At 40.9% G+C, this 24,223-nt stretch overlaps 1 protein-coding gene across 2 annotated transcripts in view; it reads right to left on the reverse strand.

Moving 5' to 3' along the window:
- LOC126094491 (phospholipid-transporting ATPase ID) overlaps positions 1-24,223 on the reverse strand; it is a 530,930-nt gene that overhangs the window by 313,272 nt on the left and 193,435 nt on the right. For both annotated transcript variants that reach the window (XM_049908899.1, XM_049908898.1), the window contains exon 2: positions 785-843. In XM_049908899.1, the coding sequence (XP_049764856.1) occupies positions 785-843 (59 nt within the window). The remainder of the gene's footprint in view (positions 1-784; positions 844-24,223) is intronic.

Below are 24,223 nucleotides of genomic sequence, written 5' to 3' on the forward strand. Positions count from 1 at the left end.
TTAAGTTTGTTAGAATTACATAGGCCTATCTTAGTATTCATAGTGTAGAAATCGTCTGCTTTTCACCTCACTAGTGTGCATTGCGGTAGTAAAATATTATTTTATACAAGAACCCATTGAGATCCCATCTTGAAATTTTGCATGCATGTAGTCAGACTGGACAACACATACAATTTTTATAGAGAAATCCGAGGGTACGTACCTATTTTGGAAATTTCAAAAATGTGTTTTTGGAATAGTTTAAAATTTTCAGATTTAGGTAGCATAGTCATGTTACATATCAAATTGAAGGGAATTTATAGACTAAAACATTGGTGCAAGTTTGAGATCTCCAGATTGTATACTTTTTGAGCTACAGCGTTTTAAAACAATCATCGATTGATCAAAAACGGATGTTTTTTTTATTTTTAAACCCTTGAAACTCAAAAACCAAATGTCAGAAAAATATGAAGTTTCAAATTTAAACTAGTCTTAGTAGGTACATTGTCTGAAAAAAAATTCCTCCAAATCTGAGATATCAAAGTTTTGACTGTTAGTTGATTTGAGATGGAATGACTCAGCTACATAAATAAATAGATGCTCGTAACAAAGGTACAAATAACTAATTAGAGCGTTCAGCAAAGTTGCAAACTGATGTGGATTCATCTTAAACACTTTTTTGCATTCCTACTGTGAGGCACCATATTCCACAAAAATCAGCATATAACCTCTGTGTGTGTATTCTCGAGAAAAACTTAAAATCACCAACTACAATATCTGTGTTTAACATAAGGAGATGACTCACCGCGTAGCTGAACTGGGCATTGTACTCCCGGTCGTTGGCGCGGATGCGTCGCTCAGTCTCTGAAAACACAAACAAAACCGCCAAGTCAGGCACGAAACATTCTGTGACAGCGCCAAACATCTAACATAGCACACTCCTTCAACACCACCAACTTCTGCGAAATTAGTCATTTGTGTACTCACCAACAACGACGGGCTGGGAAATGCATTTCTTTAAAATCGGTGTTTTACGGAGCAGTCGTTGTAAACCTGTGTACATTTATCATAATTTCTCAACCCACCTGACACCTAAAAAGCTTCACCGTCTGTAGCCCAAAATATTTAGACTATATAGTTGAGAACCAAAGATGAATTTAAATAACGCGGCAAATTTTCGATGAAGTCCGGTTGTCTGCTACAACAACCGGAGAAAAAGACCATTGCTGCAAAGACATTCACCACGAAGATGTTGCACTCCATAAGCAGAGTCGTGACATGTTTTGTCAATTAAATTGAGTCACATGGCGAGTACTTTTCTGCATGATCAACATGGAGGTAAAAAAAAAGAAGGGAGATGACGCTATAGACTTCCGCTAGAAGTTGTTTTGAAGCCAGAGTGGGCGGGGCCTGCCACCATCTTAAACAGCCTAAAACATTAGCGCACTACTGTTTACGATTGATCTTGTTCATTGTATCTGTTGCGCGCACGCGCCAAATGTTCAGTACAAAAAATTACAAGGCTTGCACGAATAACATAACGGCAGGAAGGCGATTTCGAACGTTTTTCCGTTCTTGAATGCGTATTTGGTTTAGTAATACGACACATCTGGCATCATTAAGGTAACTTAATTTTTTTTGTTGAAGTATTTCCAATGAGCAAGAAGAGATAAAAGTGGTGTGAAAAGCGCGCTTTCGTAATCCATTTAATTCCACTTTTGGTGTATCTGTATCGATAGCAAATGAAGCTGGAAATCGGAAACCAATGCTAGTTTATTTAACGGTACTGCTTCCTGTTCGTTACATTTTCAGCTTTCAACTCGTATGGACAACATTTATAATGTTCACGTCTGCAAAAAACTTACCTACGTGTTCTTTCCAGCCCATAAACGTGTGCAATGAGGAAAGGGGCAATGTATGTTATCGATCTTGTACATGTCAACAATGAATGTCAAAGAAAAAGAACTGCACGGAGGTATATCTCCATACAGAAGAGAGTTCTGTTTCATTAGATTGTCAGTCCATTAGTTTCATTGTAGTTTACAGTTCCTCAATTTGAAATCTTACGTATGACCCGACATTCTGTGTGAGAACAATAATAGTAATGCCTGTTCCACCATTGTGCAATACTATAAATGTGATCTCGCGAATGGTCTCAAACCCTTAGACCCCACACAATGAGTATTCTGCTTTAAAATCTAAGTCACATTTTGAGTAAAAATGGTTCAAATGGCTCTGAGCACTATGGGACTTAACATCTGTGGTCATCAGTCCCCTAGAACTTAGAACTACTTAAATCTAACTAACCTAAGGACATCACACACATCCATCAGGCGCTTCAGTTTGGAACCTTGCAACCGCTACGGTCGCAGGTTCGAATTCTGCCTCGTACATGGATGTATGTGATGTCCTTAGGTTAGTTAGATTTCAGAAATTCTAACTTCTAGGGGTCTGATGACCTTAGATGTTAAGTCCCATAGTGCTCAGAACCATTTGAACTTAATGCTTTGGGTCATGTAAGATGGCGGACATAGACTTCATGTCTCCTTTTAACTCCATGATGATCACAGCACGCTATTGTATTTACTTTTTATGATTAAGTAATTACTGCTCCTTACAGATTTTTAGTGTTGTTGTAACTACACTCCTGGAAATTGAAATAAGAACACCGTGAATTCATTGTCCCAGGAAGGGGAAACTTTATTGACACATTCCTGGGGTCAGATACATCACATGATCACACTGACAGAACCACAGGCTCATAGACACAGGCAACAGAGCATGCACAATGTCGGCACTAGTACAGTGTATATCCACCTTTCGCAGCAATGCAGGCTGCTATTCTCCCATGGAGACGATCGTAGAGATGCTGGATGTAATCCTGTGGAATGGCTTGCCATGCCATTTCCACCTGGCGCCTCTGTTGGACCAGCGTTCGTGCTGGACGTGCAGACCGCGTGAGACGACGCTTCATCCAGTCCCAAACATGCTCAATGGGGGACAGATCCGGAGATCTTGCTGGCCAGGGTAGTTGACTTGCACCTTCTAGAGCACGTTGGGTGGCACGGGATACATGCGGACGTGCATTGTCCTGTTGGAACAGCAAGTTCCCTTGCCGGTCTAGGAATGGTAGAACGATGGGTTCGATGACGGTTTGGATGTACCGTGCACTATTCAGTGTCCCCTCGACGATCACCAGTGGTGTACGGCCAGTGTAGGAGATCGCTCCCCACACCATGATGCCGGGTGTTGGCCCTGTGTGCCTCGGTCGTATGCAGTCCTGATTGTGGCGCTCACCTGCACGGCGCCAAACACGCATACGACCATCATTGGCACCAAGGCAGAAGCGACTCTCATCGCTGAAGACGACACGTCTCCATTCGTCCCTACATTCACGCCTGTCGCGACACCACTGGAGGTGGGCTGCACGATGTTGGGGCGTGAGCGGAAGACGGCCTAACGGTGTGTGGGACCGTAGCCCAGCTTCATGGAGACGGTTGCGAATGGTCCTCGCCGATACCCCAGGAGCAACAGCGTCCCTAATTTGCTGGGAAGTGGCGGTGCGGTCCCCTACGGCACTGCGTAGGATCCTACGGTCTTGGCGTGCATCCGTGCGTCGCTGCGGTCCGGTCCCAGGTCGACGGGCACGTGCACCTTCCGCCGACCACTGGCGACAACATCGATGTACTGTGGAGACCTCACGCCCCACGTGTTGAGCAATTCGGCGGTACGTCCACCCGGCCTCCCGCATGCCCACTATACGCCCTCGCTCAAAGTCCGTCAACTGCACATACGGTTCACGTCCACGCTGTCGCGGCATGCTACCAGTGTTAAAGACTGCGATGGAGCTCCGTATGCCACGGCAAACTGGCTGACACTGACGGCGGCGGTGAACAAATGCTGCGCAGCTAGCGCCATTCGACGGCCAACACCGCGGTTCCTGGTGTGTCCGCTGTGCCGTGCGTGTGATCATTGCTTGTACAGCCCTCTCGCAGTGTCCGGAGCAAGTATGGTGGGTCTGACACACCGGTGTCAATGTGTTCTTTTTTCCATTTCCAGGAGTGTATTAGTACAAAATGCCTGAAGTAGTTTGAAGAGAAACGTTTCGCGGAAAGAGACGGAGACACTGTAAAAGAAAATGTGTGTTGTTAGATTTCGGTTCTGTGATTTAGTGGTACTACATATGATACATATAGCTACTTTATATCACGCAAATAATTTCAACTATTATAAGCTGGCTGGCTATTCCTTCACTGCATCGCCTCGTAGTTGAGGGCCAGCCACAGTTTAACACACAGTCATGACGCTCCCGGTCATTTTTGTTATAAACTGTGACAACAGATTTCTTCAGAAACTATACTTCTGAATACTGTATTAGTGAGTGCGAATAGTATAGTTTATACTGATTTGTGAAAGATTTAACGATAGGAAACGTATATAGTGTCACAAGAAATCGCCAGTATCTAAAAAACGACATCATATTTGTCTTTCGTTTCCTGAGGACCCTGGGACTTTGTTCACTTGAATTATTTATTCATAGTTACAGCTTTCAACAAATTTTTGTTACCTTTAATTCTGTTGTATGTTGAAAACGTCAAATTACGGTGAATGAATAACTCTGCTTTTACTATACGACACCGTGTTTGTATCTAGTGTCACACTATAAATGATTCACGTGATTGGAAGACCTTTTCCATAAAGGCACTGCTGTATGGAACCACCATCTTTGTGACAATTCCGCAAATCAATACATAAATTCATCATTTGGATTTGCAGCTCCTTGTTTTACCGTGTTTGCAGTTAAAATTGTTGGATGCAAGGTCCGCCAGTTACGCAAAACACCGTTTTTCCAAGTTTCCAAACATGTTTCAGCACCTCTATGCCGTCATCAGTGAGTTTCTGTTTTATTTAATCTGTAATGTGAACATTTTTACTAAATGATTACAAAATTATGTGGATATTTAGTTCAAACAACAATTCGTTTATTTTTGTTAGTACCGTCACACTCAGTTTGCATGGTTTTTCAGGACCACTTGTGTATTATTTATTACAGGTCGCTTGTCATCTACAACCAAACATCGTTTGGTTGCAGGTGACAAGCTGTCTGTAATAAATAATACAGAAGTGGTCCTGAAAAACCATGCAAAAAATGTTCAAAGTATGGAAATCTTATATGAGACTTAACTGCTAAGATCATCAGTCCCTAAGCTTACACACTTAACCCAAATTATCCTAAGGTGTCAGGCAAATCCAACACCTTCCATGAAAACCCTGACATGATAAGCTAATCCAGTAGTATGTCACATAGCTCCGAATAAATCGTGACATTAAATTAATCAAAGTAATACAACTAACGAGTGAGCAAATGGAATACCACAGACTAACACAAGAATGCCTAAATGCATGTCATACCTTCCCACCGTGAGACAGACGCAGTTCCGAGGGGAGAAATGAGAACAGAAGCCGAGAGCAGAACCGTGCTAAGCTGGAAGACCCTACTATTAGGGACAGACACCCAAGTCGCCAGCTAACCGCTAGGACCACCCCCCAGCCCATGTTAAAAGCTAGAGCCCTCCAGAAGAACAGTATAGATCTTACGAAAACACAAAAAGGGCCACACCAGCCGCAAGTTTTAGCGTGAGACTTTTTCGCGTCTCTGTTACGTTGCAAACATTAAAAACATTGCCCCACCACAAAAAGTATAACGTTTCTCATTGGATAGACAGAATTTTTGTAGGCGGAGCTTAAGGTTAACATTGAGACCCTGATTGGTCAGATGAAAACACAGCCAGATAGTTTTTTTTATACCAACTTCGGTAAATTGTAGTAAGGAGAAGTTAGAAGAGAGTTAGTTCCGAGACGGCGAGCTGCATGGAGCTGCGCCGGCCGCCGCCCCCTGACGAACACCAACAAGATAATGAACGCACGCGATGCCGCATTTTTGAGCGCATAAGGCTTCACTCAGAACTGCAGAAGTCTCATCTGTTACATCCCCGTTTTGCGTAATACTAGTGTCGATCGTCAATTAAAGCTCATGGTATTCACATTTGCTACGTACGTTAAAATCTGAAACGCGATGATTTTTCTGTTATATAATTATTGAGAAGCTACATCAGCCACTGTAATTTACGACAAGTTAGATAAGTAATTAAAGATAATTTAGGGTCACTGTAGACCATTTTGAGAGGTTTCTCTTTTGTGAAACTTAATCCTAGCTACTTTCATATCCGTAACCTCAACCTTGTCGATAAGGTAACCTGAATCCACCCAGCTTTCGCTCCCATACAACAAAGTTGGTCGAAAGATTGAACGGTGCACAGACAACTTAGTCTTGGTACTGACTTCCTTCTTGCAGAAGAGAGTAGAACGTAGCTGAGCGCTCACTGAATTAGCTTTGCTACACCTCGCTTCCAGTTCTTTCACTATGTTGCCATCCTGTGAGAATATGCATCCTAAGTACTTGAAACCGTCCACCTGTTCTAACTTTGTTCCTCCTATTTGGCACTCAATCCGTTTATATTTCTTTCCCACTGACATTACTTTCGTTTTGGAGATGCTAATCTTCATACCATAGTCCTTACATTTCTGATCTAGCTGTGAAATATTACTTTGCAAACTTTCAATTGAATCTGCCATCACAACTAAGTCATCCGCATATGCAAGACTGCTTATTTTGTGTTCACATATCTTAATCTCACCCAGCCAGTCTATTGTTTTCAACATATGATCCATAAATAATATAAACAACAGTTGAGACAGGTTGCAGCCTTGTCTTACCCCTGAAACTACTCTGAACCATGAACTCAATTTACCGTCAACTCTAACTGCTGCCTGACTATCCATGTAAAGACCTTTAATTGCTTGCAAAAGTTTGCCTCCTATTCCATAATCTTGTAGAACAGACAATAACTTCCTCCTAGGAACCCGGTCATATGCCTTTTCTAGATCTATAAAGCATAGATACAATTCCCTGTTCCACTCATAACATTTCTCCATTATTTGCCGTAAGCTAAAGATCTGGTCCTGACAACCTGTAAGAGGCCTAAACCCACACTGATTTTCATCCAATTGGTCCTCAACTAATACTCGCACTTTCCTTTCAACAATACCTGAGAAGATTTTACCCACAACGCTGATTAAAGATCTGTAGTTGTTACAATCTTTTCTGTTTCCATGTTTAAAGATTGGTGTGATTACTGCTTTTGTCTAGTCTGATGGAACCTGTCCCGACTCCCAGGCCATTTCAATTATCCTGTGCAGCCATTTAACACCTGACATTCCACTGTATTTGATGAGTTCCGACTTAATTTCATCCACCCCAGCCGCTTTATTGCACTGCAATCCACTGACCATTTTTTCCACTTCCTCAAATGTGATCCTATTTCCATCATCATTCCTACCCATTCTAGCTCGAAATCTGAAACATTACTGATCGCATTTTCACCTACATTGAGCAACTCTTCAAAATATTCCCCCCATCTGCCCAAGGCATCCACAGGATTCACCAGCAGTTTTCCTGACCTGTCCAAAATACTTGTCATTTCCTTCTTACCTCCCTTTCGAAGACTGCTAATTACACTCCAGAATGGTTTTCCAGCAGCTTGACCATAGTCTCCAACCTGTTTCCAAAGTCTTCCCACGATTTCTTCTTTGATGCTGCAATTATCTGCTTGGCTTTGTTTCTTTCTTCAACATAACTTTCTCTGTCTACCTGGGTTCTGGTATGTAGCCATTTTTGATACGCCTTCTTTTTCCTTTTACAGGCTGCCTTGACTGTATCATTCCACCAAGCTGTTTGCTTCATCCTACTTTTACACACTACTGTTCCAAGACATTCTTTAGCCACTTCTAGTACTGTGTCCCTATACCTTGTCCATTCCTTTTCCAATGACTGTAATTGACTACATTCAATTAACTGGTACCTTTCTGAGATCGCTGTTATGTACTTGTGCCTGATTTCCTTATCCTGAAGTTTCTCCACTCTTATCCTCCTACATATGGACCTGACCTCCCGCACTTTCGGCCTCACAATCCCAATTTCACTGCAGATTAAATAATGATCAGTGTCATCAAAGAATCCCCTGAATACACGTGTGTCCCTCACAGCCTTCCTGAATTCCTGATCTGTTATTATATAGTCAATGACAGATCTGGTTCCCCTGCCTTCCCAAGTATACCGGTGAATGTTCTTATGTTTAAAAAAGGAGTTTCTGAATACTAAGCCCATATTGGCACAGAAATCCAAGAGATGTTTTACATCCAACAATAATAAATAAATCATTGATATGAACGGAATGCCGAAAATAGTGAACCATTCATACTTCGACATCTGACACCAAACACAGGGCAGAGGTGCCGAACTACTCGGTAAAAAAACTGAACACCTGGCCATAACAAAATCATTCTTTTTATTTTTTAACTCTATTTCTTGAACTGTTCTTCCAAGTTTGGTCATTTCATTTTCATCAGATTTCTTTTTTTAAGTCTTCTACTCTTTTTGATGGACCATTCTTCGCAGCAAGTATAATTTATTTTGTGAAGTCCACATTTAGTTGTTTCTCACAATTAAGTGAACACCTAACGATTGTATTGCAATTTAAACACTTCTTTTTGTAACAATTGTAACTTCTAAGTTTTAGTTGAAAACTTCTGTGTTAACAGAAAAGCCTCTTTCAACTGCAGGATTTCCATGAAACATGCGTAACAGTTACTGTACGAACTTTATGAAGTGGTTCCCACTTTGCAATGAAATCACCAGAAAGTGATGAAGTTCGTCCTTTTTAGGACTGAACTGTTTCAGTTGTTTTTCAGAATATTTGCAAAATTTAAAGTATTCCCTCTTCACCACGTCAGATGTTGATGAAGCTATACTTTTTTTCCACACAAATTCTTTGAATACAATTGTCACTCCACAATTTCTCAAATGGAGCTCTACATAACTTCAGGTGATAAATATGAGACACCTTTCACTATCTTTAATTTTAAAGGACACTTCTCTGCAATTTTTTGGATACATACTTTGCAAAATACCTGTGTTCTCATTTCTGAAAATAAGGATATTATTTTGTGTGTAGTTCTTGCTAGCAGCAGTGGCACCAAATCCATTATCTACAAATGACTTGTTTTATGATTACATACTTCGGTATCATCAACTAAAAGTAATTTGTTAGAACCTGTCGCCATTTCCATAAGTTTTCTTTATGAACCGAGAAGAAATGATAAACATTAAACTGAACAAATCGTTTTACAAAACGGGGAAGAGTCATCTGACATATGAAAAACTCAATTTTTGCATTCTAAGTGATGTTTAATTTTTTTCGAAGTTCGTACTTTCAGATGGTTTTTCTACCTCATCTTATACAACAAAATTTGAGAGGAAACTTGGATAACATAGTGATATTTGAGAAGGTTGGTCTCCTTGAAGGAAAATCCGTCAAAGTACCAGATCACCCTAAGAAATTGGTGAACATGCCAGACACTTGTATAAGCAGTTCTCAAAGCTCCATTCACTACATGAAGTAAGCAAGTGCCACAATGAAACATTTGTGGTTGATTATCTTCTTCACTGATTAGATATGCTTGCAAATCGCGCAACATCTTCAGATGTTCCAGGAAACTAGACTGTAAATCAGAAGCTGTGGCAGAAGTCAAAAACATAAATGTAAATATCTTGTAGGCACAGTCACATGTTGTTGATCCCAGAAACGAACCACCAAATCCAGCTATCTATCACCATATAACATACAACTTCCCTAACTGTAAATGTGGCCCAAGTCCAGAAGTAATTATATATGACAACTTATCCTTGGGTATCTGGGCTTTGTGGCAATCATTCAGTCAAAAAACGTAATCTGGAATGTATCTATTGTGTTTCCCGAACTTACTACCGAAGAATGAGACATGACTTTATTCATAGCCCATATAATATTAGATTTTGCTGTCTCATTAGTAAATAAAAATGTTTCGATGAGTTTTGTAATTTTCATAATATGAAGTTGTAGAGGCTGTAGCACGTGCAAGTGATGGTAATTCGCAACTGCCATTGAAATTCTGTTCAAAAGAAACTTGTCACTATACTGGCACTGCTTTTACTACGGCAAAACGCAACTTTTTTTTCCTTGAATGAACTTATGGTGAATATGTCTCGTCTCCCACTCCTCCCACTCGACAGATGCCAAGTTATGGTCCACGAGCTGTACTAATGTAGTGTGGGGGAACATTTTTGGCTAGTGAGAAATCGATTTGAACTCTGATCGTCCTTAACACCTTTAAAACGAGATTAAAATTACAACAGTTTGTTATTAATTATGAAAAACCTTTACGAAAATGTCTTTCTAAAAAGAGGCACATTAAAAAGATTCAACCGCAAGTTGGAGTGGATAGAATTAAAGAAATATCTGTTCTAACTAATACTCCTCGAGCAACACATGAGATGGCAGTACTGTCATTTACAGAGCGAAAGTTTTTGTCACTTCCAGTAGGCGTATACATCGCAAATCGCTCAACGAAGCCACACCTCCATATGTCTCCATCAACACGTGGCTCCTAAGATTGTAAACCTCAGTAGCAGAGGCTCTGTTACATGGATTGTGCGTTTGGACACACAAGTCCCCTAGAGTTCCGGTGAATCTTGTTAAATGGACTTCTGGGTACAAAAATTTTGGGGGTAGAGCTAACTTTCTACTCCCTTCTAGAACCGTACCCGAGTGACACACACACAACAAAATTCTGACTACCTAATCAATTTCACTACATTTTCACTACTGTCATGACCATCTGTTCATTTTAGTAACTTCATGAATTTCGTGATCTATAGACGCCTTGTTATATTCTCTTGCTTTCGGTGGAGTACGCAGTAATTATGCACATATTCGAAAGTATTTCTTTACGAGATGAGATTCGGCTGTTTTTACTTTTATTTCACGATTATTCGTCTCTCTTGATCATTTACTAATGCTTGGAACGGAAATATCCAACTATTTCGCTAATTAAGTAGAAAAATAATAAAAAACAATCATAGCTGGCTTTCTCACCGCTAGGGACGTTAGTGTCCCTCCAGTTGTCAGGAGGTAACGGTTTACATAACAATGAGCGCCCCGATTGTATATTACGTTAGACTGTGGATGAACTGAGCCTTTACAGCACACAAAAATGAAAGTGCATTAAAAATTGCTTCGATGTTTCGGCAAAACAAGACGATATAACAAGCTCCTAATTTCTTGAGTTTCAATTAGTCCTCTGGCATTGTCGTTTGCTTACCATTGCGCTACAACATCTCTGAAACTGTTAATAAAGTTCCAACTCGAAATTCCGAATCAACCACTGTCGTCGTGAATGAAAGTAGCAAACAATGTTCCCCTGACCATTCGTTTCCGCAAACTAATTTGGTAAAACTTTTCCGCGTAAATCTATTTTCAATGTTTTAATATTTCAAATACAGCAACAACCCTTGCATTTCACAGTAATTAAACTTCAAGACTTAAATATTTCACGACTAGATTCGCTGACCATCGCCTGACAACGACAATGACCGGACACCTACCATTAGCGTTTACTACCTACATCTCCGTCTACAGGGTGTCCCAGAAATGTTGCGGCAAACTTTGAGGGGTTGTAGGTGTCTTGCGGGACAAATCGAGGATAGGAACCTGTCCCCGGAAACACCATCCAACGACGCTACACAGCGTGTAAGTTACAGGCGCCGGCATATGCCACCAGGCCGCCTCTCCAGCAGGAAACATCTCGCAATGTTACTCATTATTCAGTGATCGCGACTGGTTGCCACGATCGCCAGTGGAGCTAGCTTCTGCATAGAACGGCAGTCTCTCTCATGAATGCGATGCTCTGTTGCCTTGGTGACTGATGATTTCGGGCAGGCGTTTCCAGCTGTTTTCTCCAGCAAGCCTCTAAAATCTCCTTTGTTATTCGGTACACAGTATAAAAATAAACTGCAGATGGAAGCCCATGTCCGTCATCCACTAAGGCAACAGAGCATCGCATTCACAGTAGACACGGCCTTTCTAAGCAGAAGCTAACTCCATCTTCTCCACTGGCGCAGTCAGTCGTCACTGAATACGAGGTCTGTTCAAAACTGGCGCGAAATGCGGTTGGCATACCTGGAAACGCCTGTGTTTAATGTGTAACTGCGGGAAGCTTCATTATTATGTGTTATTGTTCAATGCCGTATTGAGCAGAACATTGTGTCGCACAGTTAGCGAATTTCGAAATAGCAGGGTTAGAGGGCAACGCGTCTGCATTAAATTTGGCGTGTAACTTACGAAAACCTTTACAGAGGCACACCAAATGATGCAGGAAGCCTGCGGCGATGAGTGGTTAAGCCATACTCTGTGTTACGAATGGTTCACTCTGTTTAAAATTGGCCAGACGGAAGTTAAAGATGACCCTAGTTCAGGCCGCCCTTCGACGTCTACCGACAACGCTCATGCCAGGAACGTCAACGAAATTGTGTGTGCCAATCGAAGACTGACTGTCGGAGAAATTGCAGAAGAATGTACGTTTCAGTTGGATCGTGTCACGAAATTCTGACACAGCATCTTGGAAGCCTCGCGTTGGCGCCAAGTTCGTCCCATGGCTCACGAGTCGAGACCAGAAAGTCCTTTGCCGCGCAATCTATGAAGAGCTTATGGATCGTGCAAATAAGGACATGTTTCTTAAGATAATCATAACTGGTGATGAGACGTTGGTCTGCGGTTATGATCTTGAGACCACGGCTCAATCTTCACAATGGGTTTGGGAAAGTTGTCGACTAATCGTAAAATCCGTGGTTAGTGCCGCATCTGCTGTTTTTCGGAAATCGCAAAAAAAATTCTAGAAAGCATTCCTATTTGATATCCTTATTCTTTTATAGCCTAAACAAATGAAGACAGTTAATCTACAAATATTTTTAGAGTAAGGCTACTGCAAAACATTTAACAACAACAAAAATTGCTGATGGAACAAAACAAGAACAGGGCTATGTGCCAACTCTCCAGTATAAAAACCGGGCTAAGTCTGTAAATAAAGAGGTGCGGGAAGGATGATGATGACGATAATAATTTTACTATTATAAACATCTGGAAAATACTGTTTACAGTTTTTCTATAATAACTATACTATAATCAAAAGTCAGTTAGGCCTACAGAAATGCTGTGTCAGCAAACAAAATAGTTAAAGAACGAAGACAAAATCAAGCACGTTACTGTGTTCTTACAAGTTTTATTTCCAAATAAATGCCTTTTACAAAGTTTAAAAAGTTACATTTTATATTAATTTACCACTATTTTATAAACAAAATATTACAATGTTACAGTCTAGAAACAGCTGCTGTGTAAAACAGTTTGTTTTCTTGTTTGAGATAAGGAATCTTTTTTAAGTCCTTGTCAGTTTTCAATCTGGCTGTTAGTTCAAGCTGGAGTAGATCTAAGCCTTTTATGGTTTCCATCTTTACACCTTTTTTGAATACATTCCTTTGCGTCCACGTTTCAACTTCATTGTTTTTTTAAGAGCTTTTCTTGGGTTGGTTATGGAACCTTTGAGCCAAACGGCCTTGGGAATTTCTAACTTTTTCGTGATGTGTTCCTTAGTTACTTTGGAGAAGTCAAAAATAATCATCGTTCATCATAGTGTTTAGAAAAGGAGTTTTGCTATTGGCATTACACAAAACTTTCGCAAGATCCAAAGGAAATTCACATTTTTTTACTCTTTTTTTCTTTTTTCAATTACAGCAAAGTCTCGGTCACACGTTAAGTATGAGTCTCCAGAGACGACATACTTGTGGTGAACTTCGTCAAAGAAATCATTACAGACCAAGTATATCCACAGGAATAATACCATTTTTTTACCACAGCTGTTGTCAGACCACGCTATTAACTTTTTTCTGGGTAATTTTACTTTTCATCCCTCTTAACACACAGCTCACTATTTCGTTGCCTCCCCTGCCACTCATGCCCTCGTGCCAAAGAAACATAAAACCTCTTATTATGTCATATGCAAAATCCCAAATTGTAACAAGAAAGTTGACGTAAATAATACATTTGGCAGTGTGACAATGTTGGCAAAGAGAAACCCTGTTCTAAATCTATGGATACTGTGTATGGATCACTTGGAGTGGTAGAATATACATGATCACGCTTCATCTTTCTCTAGCTTTTTCAGTGCGTCTATGATGAAATTCTACTGAAGTAGAATGTACAGCTCTATAGGTTGAGTCATTCAACATTTTAATTTTAAGCAGATAACAGGTATCTTTCCTTGGGCGGTGAAATCTCAGTTTGGGAAAGTGTTCTTTCAATACTTTTTTGTAGTGCAAATATCTAATGTTTGTGTTTGCATAAAGCGTAACAAAAGCCTCATACATTCTGCCATAATTTAAATCTTGCCTTTAAAATAGTAGGGAGCTTTTAGCCCTTGTGTAATGGCTTTCGTCCTTGGGGAAACTTTTGATGTGTTCAACAATGCGTTTTTCATCAGCAGCTGTATATTTCCTTCCTTTGTTTTTATTTCCACTACGTTCAATGTAGGTAACATCCCCACTCTTTTTTTGCTTTTACCAAGGTTTCCACTCTTCGCCTGGTAATTTTATGAACATTAGCCTGTCTGCGACTCTCCTCAAGATCTTCGTAAGAACCATGACGCCTTCTTGTAACATTGCATGCACTTACGTTTACCATCAAATAAGAGTTTTGCTTAACATTATCACCTAGTTCGTAGAACTGATTGAATATGTTTAATTTGTGTTCCGATGCAATGTGTGTACACTGATAGCGGCACCGGTATGAAACCTACGACAAACAAACACGGGAATTAGAGGCATTAAATAATTTGTGACTGCCACGAATAACCTGCTTGTTTGCTACTCTGCACAGTTAGTAGGTCTACTATAGTCCAGAAACCAAGTCAAACATAACCTAACGTGGTCTGCATAATCTAAACATAGGTTAGCTTAAAACGCGACAGAAATATCATAATCAACCGAGGTTCTTCAAAAAATGCGTTAGTGCTAAGGCGTTAAAGTTATCATATACACTTACCTCATCAGGTGGAGGTTGTTGTAGAGGTACAGTAACTTTCTTATTATTCTCCCATGGTTTCCCCTCGGCTCTTGGCTTCTTATTTATTTGGGAAACACTACCTTCACCCCTTTTCCGACGTTTTCTTGTTTCATGCATCACATAAACTACAATAGCAAACACAGCAGACAGGACTAATCACTGCAACTTGAACACAGTCGAACCTCAAACTAAAAACAACAGCCGGGCACATAGCCCGGATTTTGTTTCTGAACAGGTGGCACTTAGCACCTGGAGCATTCTGGTTGCAACGTTTCAAACCACTTCCACACTGATTACTAGATAGCCCCGTTTTTATTGACGAACGTTAGGCACACAGATCATATTTTGACAATAAAACGAAATTTTTATTTTTGGCACTTGCATCAAATTTTATAATTAGTCGACAGTTCTCCAAGACCACAAAAAGCTAGTCAGGTCAAATGTCAAAGCCATGCTGATAGTTTTCTTAGACTTTGAAGGATTAATTCATCACGAATTCCTGCCACAGGGACAATCGGTTAATCGATGGTACTATCGGGACGTGTTGCGACGTCTGCGAGAAAATGTGAGAGCGGCCTGGAATGTGGCCAGACAGTTCATGGCTCTTGCATCACAACACACCCGCACATTCATGCCCGTTGGAGCGTGACTACTGCACAAAAAAAATCACTGCTGCTACCTCATCCTCTGTACTCTGCAGAGCTGGCACCTGCAGACGTTTTTTAATTTCCAAAGGTGAAAACCCTGTTGAAAGGACGAAGGTTTGCAACGATGGACAAGATAAAAGCAAACGGCGCTTAGCACGATCCAGCTAGAGGCGTACCAAGACTGCTCCCGGAAGTGGAAACCGAGTTGGGTACCGTGTATCAATTGTGGGGGAGAGTATTTCGAAGGAGACCATCCACAGTAAATATAAGGTAAGCGTAGAAAAGTATTGTGGACAAAGTTCAGGAATTTTTGGAACAGACGCCGTAACAAATAACATTGCGAGGCCGTCCACCTACAATTGCTTCGAAGGGGCGGTTTTAGTGGCCAATCGCCGCTGCCTACAACTTCAACGCTCTGTAGCGTCGTTGCATGACGTTCTTCGATTTGTTTCCAACCCACCATCTACAACAAATCGAAGTTCGTCTCAACTTTTCTGGGTCACGCTATACACTCGGCAAACTACTATACTTGCGGTACCACTACCCCTTCCCTCCGTTCCCGTTCCCTGTACGTGAAAAGCATGTTTGTCGCTCAATTAACGTATGAAGTTTTCAATTACTCTGATTTTCACGTGATGGTCATTACGTTAGATGTACGTGGGAGGAAATAATACGTTGCCAGAAACATTTTTTTGGAACAAACGCTCTTGGAATTCCAAAAGTAAACCTTTTTGTGATTCACAAAGCCTCTCTTGTTGCGCTTGCCACTGCAGTTTGCGGATGATCTCCGTAACAATCTCGCGCCGACTACAAATGTGCCGTTCTTTGTTGCTTTTTCTACAGGGTGACAAAATAAAACCCCTCAAAATATTTTGAGGCTGACACGGAATTGGCTCTTGTTAATGAACATGAGAACTGCCCGTCAAAGAAACCGCTGGAAACACATGCGCTAATCGGTTGCTGTAACTTGTCTGCGCATGCTCATCTCTCTGATGCTCTGTCCCGAGTTCTTCGTTGCGTCTTCAGATGAGGCCTGGTTCAGTCAGGGTATGTGGGTTCATATACCATAAACCATTATGCACCAGAAAATTCCCATCAGTACTTCGAAGAGCCGTTGAATAGTATCAGGACTGGCAAAAATGGAAATGGCATCGTTGGCCGGGAGGCCCCATCCGGGTAAGCGACTTGCGCGCCGGTGATGATGATGATGAAATGACAACAGAACACCCAATCCCCCGAGTGGAGAAAATTTCCACCCAGCCTTTCATGGGAGGAGAGCACGTTACCACCCAGCTAAGCAGGCGGATATCAGGACTGGTGCCTTGGGCATGGATGTGTGTGATGTCCTTAGGTTAGTTAGGTTTAAGTAATTCTAAGTTCTAGGGGACTGATGACCTCAGATGTTAAGTCCCATAGTACTCAGAGCCATTTGAACCATTTTTTGAACTTTAATGCATGAGTTGTTAAGCTGATTGTGCGATAATTTTCGCACGTCTTGGCTCTTGCAATCTTGGGAACTGTGTGGATGATTTTTTTCCTAAAGTCTCATACATCCCACACACCAACGTAGCCAATACCCCAGACTTCAGAATTCCCGATGGAGTGTTATGCATCCCTTCTGTCTTGTTTGATTTTAAATCTTCCAAACTTGTAAATTCTGTTTCTAATACACGATCCCCTATCTCTTACCTATCGACTCCTCTATCTCCTACCAGACCATCAGTAAGTCCCCCCCCCCTCCACCCCTCATGAAGGCCATGACTGTGCTGTTTCCACCTGTCCGCTGGAAGTCCTATTTCACTGGCACTGCTTTCACTCTGAATGTTACCACCAATCCTTCTAATTTCACCGAAGATTGTTTCGACTTTTCTAATGCTGGATCAGTCCTTCCGACAGTCAATTCCTTTTCGGTTTCTTCACATTTTTCATTTAGCCATTTCACCTTAGCTTCCTTGCACTTCCTATTTCATTCATCCCTATGTGGTTTGAATTCTGCATTCATGGGTTTCCCTGAACATTTTTGTACTTCCTTCTTTTGTCGATCAACTAAAGCATTTCTTCTGTCATTCATGGTTTCTTCATAGTTACTTTCCTTGTACCTACGTTTTTCTCTCCAACTTCTGCGATGCCCTTTTTTGAGATGTCCGTTCCGCTTCAAATGAATTGCCTATTGCGCTATTCATTATTGCAGTACCTACGGCTTCAGAGTTCAAGCGTATCTCTTCATTTCTTATTACTTCCGCATTCCACTTCATTGCGCATTGTCTCTTTCTGGCTAGTCTCTTAAACTTCAGCATATTCTTCATCATTTCCTCACTACGTAAGATCCGATAATCCAGCTGAACGAAGTACTCTGGGAACGCCGAGAATGAGATGGGCCACGCAGAGAGAAACAGACACCATACACGAAGTGCAGAAATAGATGAAAGAAGGAGACAAAGAAAACAACTTTTGCGTATTTTTCTTCATCCATTTTATATGGCTCGAGGAAGGCTAAGTACTAATTTTCCATTAGCACGTGGTCAGTAATAATGAATAATAGTGGTGGTGATGGTGGGGATTTCCCTTGCGGACGGGACAATGCGGTAGAGGAGATGTAGTTGTACAGCTGAAGCCTTTATATAAACGCGGCCTCTCGCAGAACTTCTAAGCTACAGCTAGGGAGTATATGAATGACCGCATTGGCAGGTTGTGCCAGGGCGATCAATAATTCAAGTCAACCATTTATTATTAAACTCCCAATGGGTTATACGATTACCTTAAAATTGCAACAGAAGGGGGCGATTATTTCCGCCTGACTGCCAAACCCGTTCTTCTTTCAGATATCTCTAACTGCTTATGAGATGTGAGAGAGATTATCAATACTTCTCTTTCACTCTATTACTTGTGCAGGGCGTCAGAAGTTAGTTCACTAAAGACAATCCATTTTCTGAACATTGGAAATGCGTATATATTTCGTCTCAAGTTTACTGTAAATTCGATACGTTAGCTCCATTTCATACACAGCCACGTAAGACATTTGTTGTTGTTGTGGTCTACAGTCCTGAGACTGGTTTGATGCAGCTCTCCATGCTACTCTATCCTGTGCAAGCTTCTTCATCTCCCAGTACTTACTGCAACCTACGTCCTTCTGAATCTGCTTAGTGTATTCATCTCTTGGTCTCCCTCTACGATTTTTACCCTCCACGCTGCCCTACAATGCTACATTTGTGATTCCCTTATGCCTCAGAACATGTCCTACCAACCGATCCCTTCTTCTGGTCAAGTTGTGCCACAAACTTCTCTTCTCCCCAATCCTATTCAACACCACCTCATTAGTTATGTGATCTACCCATCTAATCTTCAGCATTCTTCTGTAGCACCACATTTCGAAAGCTTCTATTCTCTTCTTGTCTAAACTATTTATCGTCCATGTTTCACTTCCATACATTGCTACACTCCATACAAATACTTTCAGAAATGACTTCCTGACAATTACATCTATACCCCATGTCAACACATTTCTCTTCTTCAGAAACGGTTTCCTTCCCATTGCCAGTCTACATTTTATATCCTCTCTACTTCGAGCATCATCGGTTATTTTGCTCCCCAAATAGCAAAACTCATTTACTACTTTAATTGTCTCATTTCCTAATCTAATTCCCTCAGCATCACCCGACTTAATTCTACCACATTCCATTATCCTCGTTTTGCTTTTGTTGATGTTGATCTTCTCTTCAAGACACTGTCCATTCCGTTCAACTGCTCTTCCAAGACCTTTGTTATCTCCAGAGACGTACGACATAACGTGCACCAAAAGCAAATTCATAACGACTTGTATTTTTACATTGCATACTATTCGAATTTTGAGCAGTAGCTTACTTAACGTCGAAAAATTTCAATAGCTATGATCATTAACGAAATGACAGGCAGTTCATCGTGAATCTGACGAATATGGCAATGAGATGCGAAAGAATCAAAGGTTTTCACCGAGGAGTTTCCTTACAAATCGTTCTGTAAAACATTCACCAGCTTAAAATGTATTTCTTTTGTTGATAAACCGGTATTACAAGTCCTCCAACTGTACGCAACACGTGCGACATCCACGTCAAAAACAAGATTGATCCGTTTATAAAATTTACATTTCCTTTAAGCTATTGTGCAACATGCACCTGCCCGCATCTCGTGGTCGTGCGGTAACGTTCTCGCTTCCCACGCCCGGGTTCCCGGGTTCGATTCCCGGCGGGGTCAGGGATTTTCTCTACCTCGTGATGGCTGGGTGTTGTGTGCTGTCCTTAGGTTCGTTAGGTTTAAGTAGTTCTGAGTTCTAGGGGACTGATGACCATAGATGTTAAGTCCCATAGTGCTCAGAGCCATTTGAACCATTTTTTTGCAACATGCACCATCATTTCTGCTTTTCTAGTTGGTCTTTTTAGCACATTCCTATCTTCACCTTATCTGTGGAGAACATCATTTCTTGTCTTACCAAGCCACTTATTCTGTAGCAACATATTTTAAATGTCCATGATTCACTTCCACAGAATGCTGTGTCGTTAATGTAATTTCCGCTGCTACTTCAAAACACTTTAGTGTATCTCTGTTTACTCTCAATGCATATAGTTTACGCAGGAAACTTCATTCCGTTCAACATAATCCATTCAACAGATCCTGTGATTCTTCCTCAGTATGGATGAATGTGTCATCAGCGAATCATATCACTGATATATTTTCACTCTTGATTTTAAATCCCACTTGCAACACAAAGTTGAGTAACTTCTGGAAATACAGGTCCACTTTCTATACACATTATTTAAATGAACTCATTTCCGGTTTGGGTTCTAACTGTTTTCATTTATCTATTAACAATTTCGGTTTTTGTGTCACTGTAAAGCATCTCGAAAGATATAATACACTGTTCCAAGGAAAACATAGGAGAACAACAGTATGTACGATAAATTTGCGGTCTTAAACTTTACATATTTGCAAGATTCTGTATAATATTACGGACAACAAAATTGGGAAATAGTCGGCACGCCAATGTACTGGTTGTCCTGGGGAGAACAATACTTATTCAAATGGAGTTACGAACGGTGCAATGAATTAAGACTTATGATTCTTGAAGTAAGTACGAAAAAATGTACAGAACAAACACTTGTCATTCGACGTAACTGTACTTAAAAACAATATCGATTTATTATGTGTATAATTCTTTGTTAAAAATATTTGTAACCGTGAAATAGTCAAATGATTTTGAGTAATTACTTACTCTGGTCTTAATGTTAGATAAGAATAGATGTGAGACATTGTAAATGTACTTACGTTGCAATTTTGTTAAATATGTGTTTATCTGTCTTAAAACCTTTATTTATGTATCTTTAGGATCCCTACACGTTAGGAAATTAATGACATTTTTTCAGAGTACTAGAACGCGCAATACAGCGCGAACCTATGAATGATTGTTGTTGGCCATTTGCGCGGCCGCCACGTCTTATTTGAATATTGCCAATATAAAACGGCACAGAGCCTAGGCAATAATTACGAAGTTTGCATTTTAATTATATGATTTAACTTCAGAGTAGTTTTCATTAGATTCTTGTGGTTGCAGCATCTTTTATCTCACAGAAATTAACTTCCTTCGAAATGATCAGTGATAAATGTGCCACACAATAGTATTTCTCTATGCGAACCCATGACATTTGAGCAGTATAAATTTCAATGAAATCGCAGTGCAAAAAGGATCTGGGATGTTTTGCAAAAGACGAGCTAATACGGTAGTTCACACCGCTTTTTGTGTATTTCATATCGCTGCCATTAAACCGACCAATAATATTTCCATAAAAAAGATTATGTAATTTGCCCGTGATAAGTTTTACTGTCACTTTAGTGCGTGTTGCGTCATTTTATGTGTAACTATACGTATGTGCGCCTACAAATCATACAGTTTAATGAACTGCACATGTACGAACAATTAAAACACACCACTTGACGAACGGAACGGAACACAACATACATATTAAAAAACAACAAACCACCCACAAAAGAAAACCATTTACGTAATCAGGAATGTATACAATGAAATGTGGTGATGTGGAGTTTCTACGTGAAACGAGGGGGGTAGGTGTATTTGCACCAGACTCAGAAAGCACACAAACACATATCTGCGCAACACCAGCACCACAGAGGAATTTTTGAAGGTACTGCATGGACTGGAGGAGCGTATACTGAAAGGAAATTCGTATTTACAATGCCTTCAAGAGCAGCCGAAAGATATATTCAACGAACAAGTCGAGTTTAGAAATAAGAGTTTTAGATTTCTAGCGCAATAAGAACACACTTCTGGTTGTGTAACCTCTGTTGTGATGTGTCCACTCAAGACTGCGCTGTATAAAATGTAGTATCATTATAGATACGGTACTACTGACTAGTTACTGTCGTAGGTACATAAGTCTTTAGCCCCAGGCTAATTGAATTAAACACGTACATAAGTAAGACAAATGTACACGTCATGTTACTTGTGTCATTGACAACAGTTGTCAGTTACTATCAAGGGTTACATAGCATAAGAATGAAGTCAGTTTACCTTAAACCCGTCCCTGCGCTGTAATATGATATCGAATCTTTTAAGCATGTGAATGTCAACAGGCTGCAGATTTACAGTACATAGCTACGGTGCCTGCCACTCGGGAACAATTTCCGAACACTAGGACGGCGCATGCAAGAGTTGTTTTTCTCTGAACGACGGGCGGGAAATCTCTCCCACCCGTTACTCACCGGCAGGAGATGTTTTCCAACTGACAGCATAACCGTGCCCGAAACATAACGCGAAATCGTGGTTCGTAGAAATGATCAAATGTGTGTGAAATCTTATGGGACTTAACTGCTAAGGTCATCAGTCCCTAAGCCTACACACTACTTAACCTAAATTATCCTTAGGACACACACACACACACACACACACACATGCCCGAGGGAGGACTCGAACCTCCGCCGGGACCAGCCGCAAAGTCCATGACTGCAGCGCCCTAGACCGCTCGGCTAATCCCGCGCGGCGTGGTTTGTAGAACTACATGCAATAAGCACTGTGATCAATCTGTATTAATAAATGAAAAGAAAAGAATAAGAAAGGCTACTTCTGAAGGGAGACCTAGGTCTTGAGTTAAGAATTATAAATTATTATTGTTCTGCGACAAGGTGGTGTGGGATTTGGCAATCACCTATTTGGCTCAGTTCAAAATCGAACAGGTGCTGTTGCAGTAGGGGTGCTAGCTTGCTAAAAGGCATAGAACAGTATATAAGGGCAGTCAAATAAAAAGGAAACACGTGGTGAAAAAAGTAAGTAAACTGTTTCAAAATTAATCGTCGTAACGGGTAATACACTTACCTCATTGAAAGACGGCCAATGCCTTCATGGAAAAATTTTCGCCGTTGCCAAAGGAACCAAGACTGTACCCAGGACTTTTACCTCTTCGACCAAAGAAAATCGACGACCATGAATGTCTTTCTTAAGGTTAAAAAAAAAAAAAAAAAAAAAAAAAAAAAAAAAAAAAAAAAAAAAAAAAAAAAAAAAGAGAGAGAGAGAGAGAGAGAGAGAGAGAGAGAGAGAGGGGGGGGGGGAGGGGATCGAAGGCGGAAAGACCGGGACGGTGGAAGAAGTGCAATAAGATGGAACCGCCCACATGATGCGAATGTGCAAAGGAAGCCCTTAGACATCCTCCAATAGTCGTGATCTCTCCCTAAACGATTTTCAGAGCGCTGAAGAGAGACGTAAGTCGCTGTCGTTTTGCTTCGGACGAAGAGTTCCACGCCTATGTACAATCATGGTTTCGCAGGCAATCGCAAACATTTTTCACGAAGGCACTGACCGTCCTGTCTCACTGTGACGTAAATGTATTAACAGTTATGGCAAAAACTTTTGAAATAATTAATAGTTCACTTACTTTGTTACCATATGCTTCGTTTCCATCTGAGTGTCCCTTATATTAAATGATCAAAAGTACCCAGACACCCCCAAAAACATGTTTTTCATATTAGGTGCATTGCACTGCCACCTACTAACAGGTGCTCCATATCAGCGACCTCAGGTGTCTTTAGACATCGTGAGGGAGCAGAATGGTCTAGTGATTGGTGTCACTTTTGTCATACGTCTGTAAGCGAGATTTCCACACTCCTAAGCGTCCACAGGCCTACTGTTTCCGATGTGACAGTGAAGTGGAAATGTGAAGGGACACGTACAGCACAAAAGCGTACAAGCCGACCTCGTCTGTTGACTGACAGAGACCACCGATAGTTGAATAAGGTCGTAATGTGTAATAGGCAGACGTCTATCCAGAAAATCACACAGGAATTCCAGACTGCATCGGGATCCACTGCAAGTACTATGACAGTTACACGGGGGGTGAGAAAACTTGTATTTCATGGTCAAGCGGCTGCTCATAAGCCACACATCACGCCGGTAAATGCCGAACGACGCTTCGATTTTTTGTAAGGAGCGTAAACTTCGGACGACTGAAGAGTGGAAAAACGTTACAGCCACCATAACAACACATTAGTACAGGTCCAGATTCAATG

This window comes from Schistocerca cancellata, chromosome 8, assembly GCF_023864275.1.
Source record: "Schistocerca cancellata isolate TAMUIC-IGC-003103 chromosome 8, iqSchCanc2.1, whole genome shotgun sequence".
Taxonomy (NCBI): Eukaryota; Metazoa; Arthropoda; class Insecta; order Orthoptera; family Acrididae; genus Schistocerca; species Schistocerca cancellata.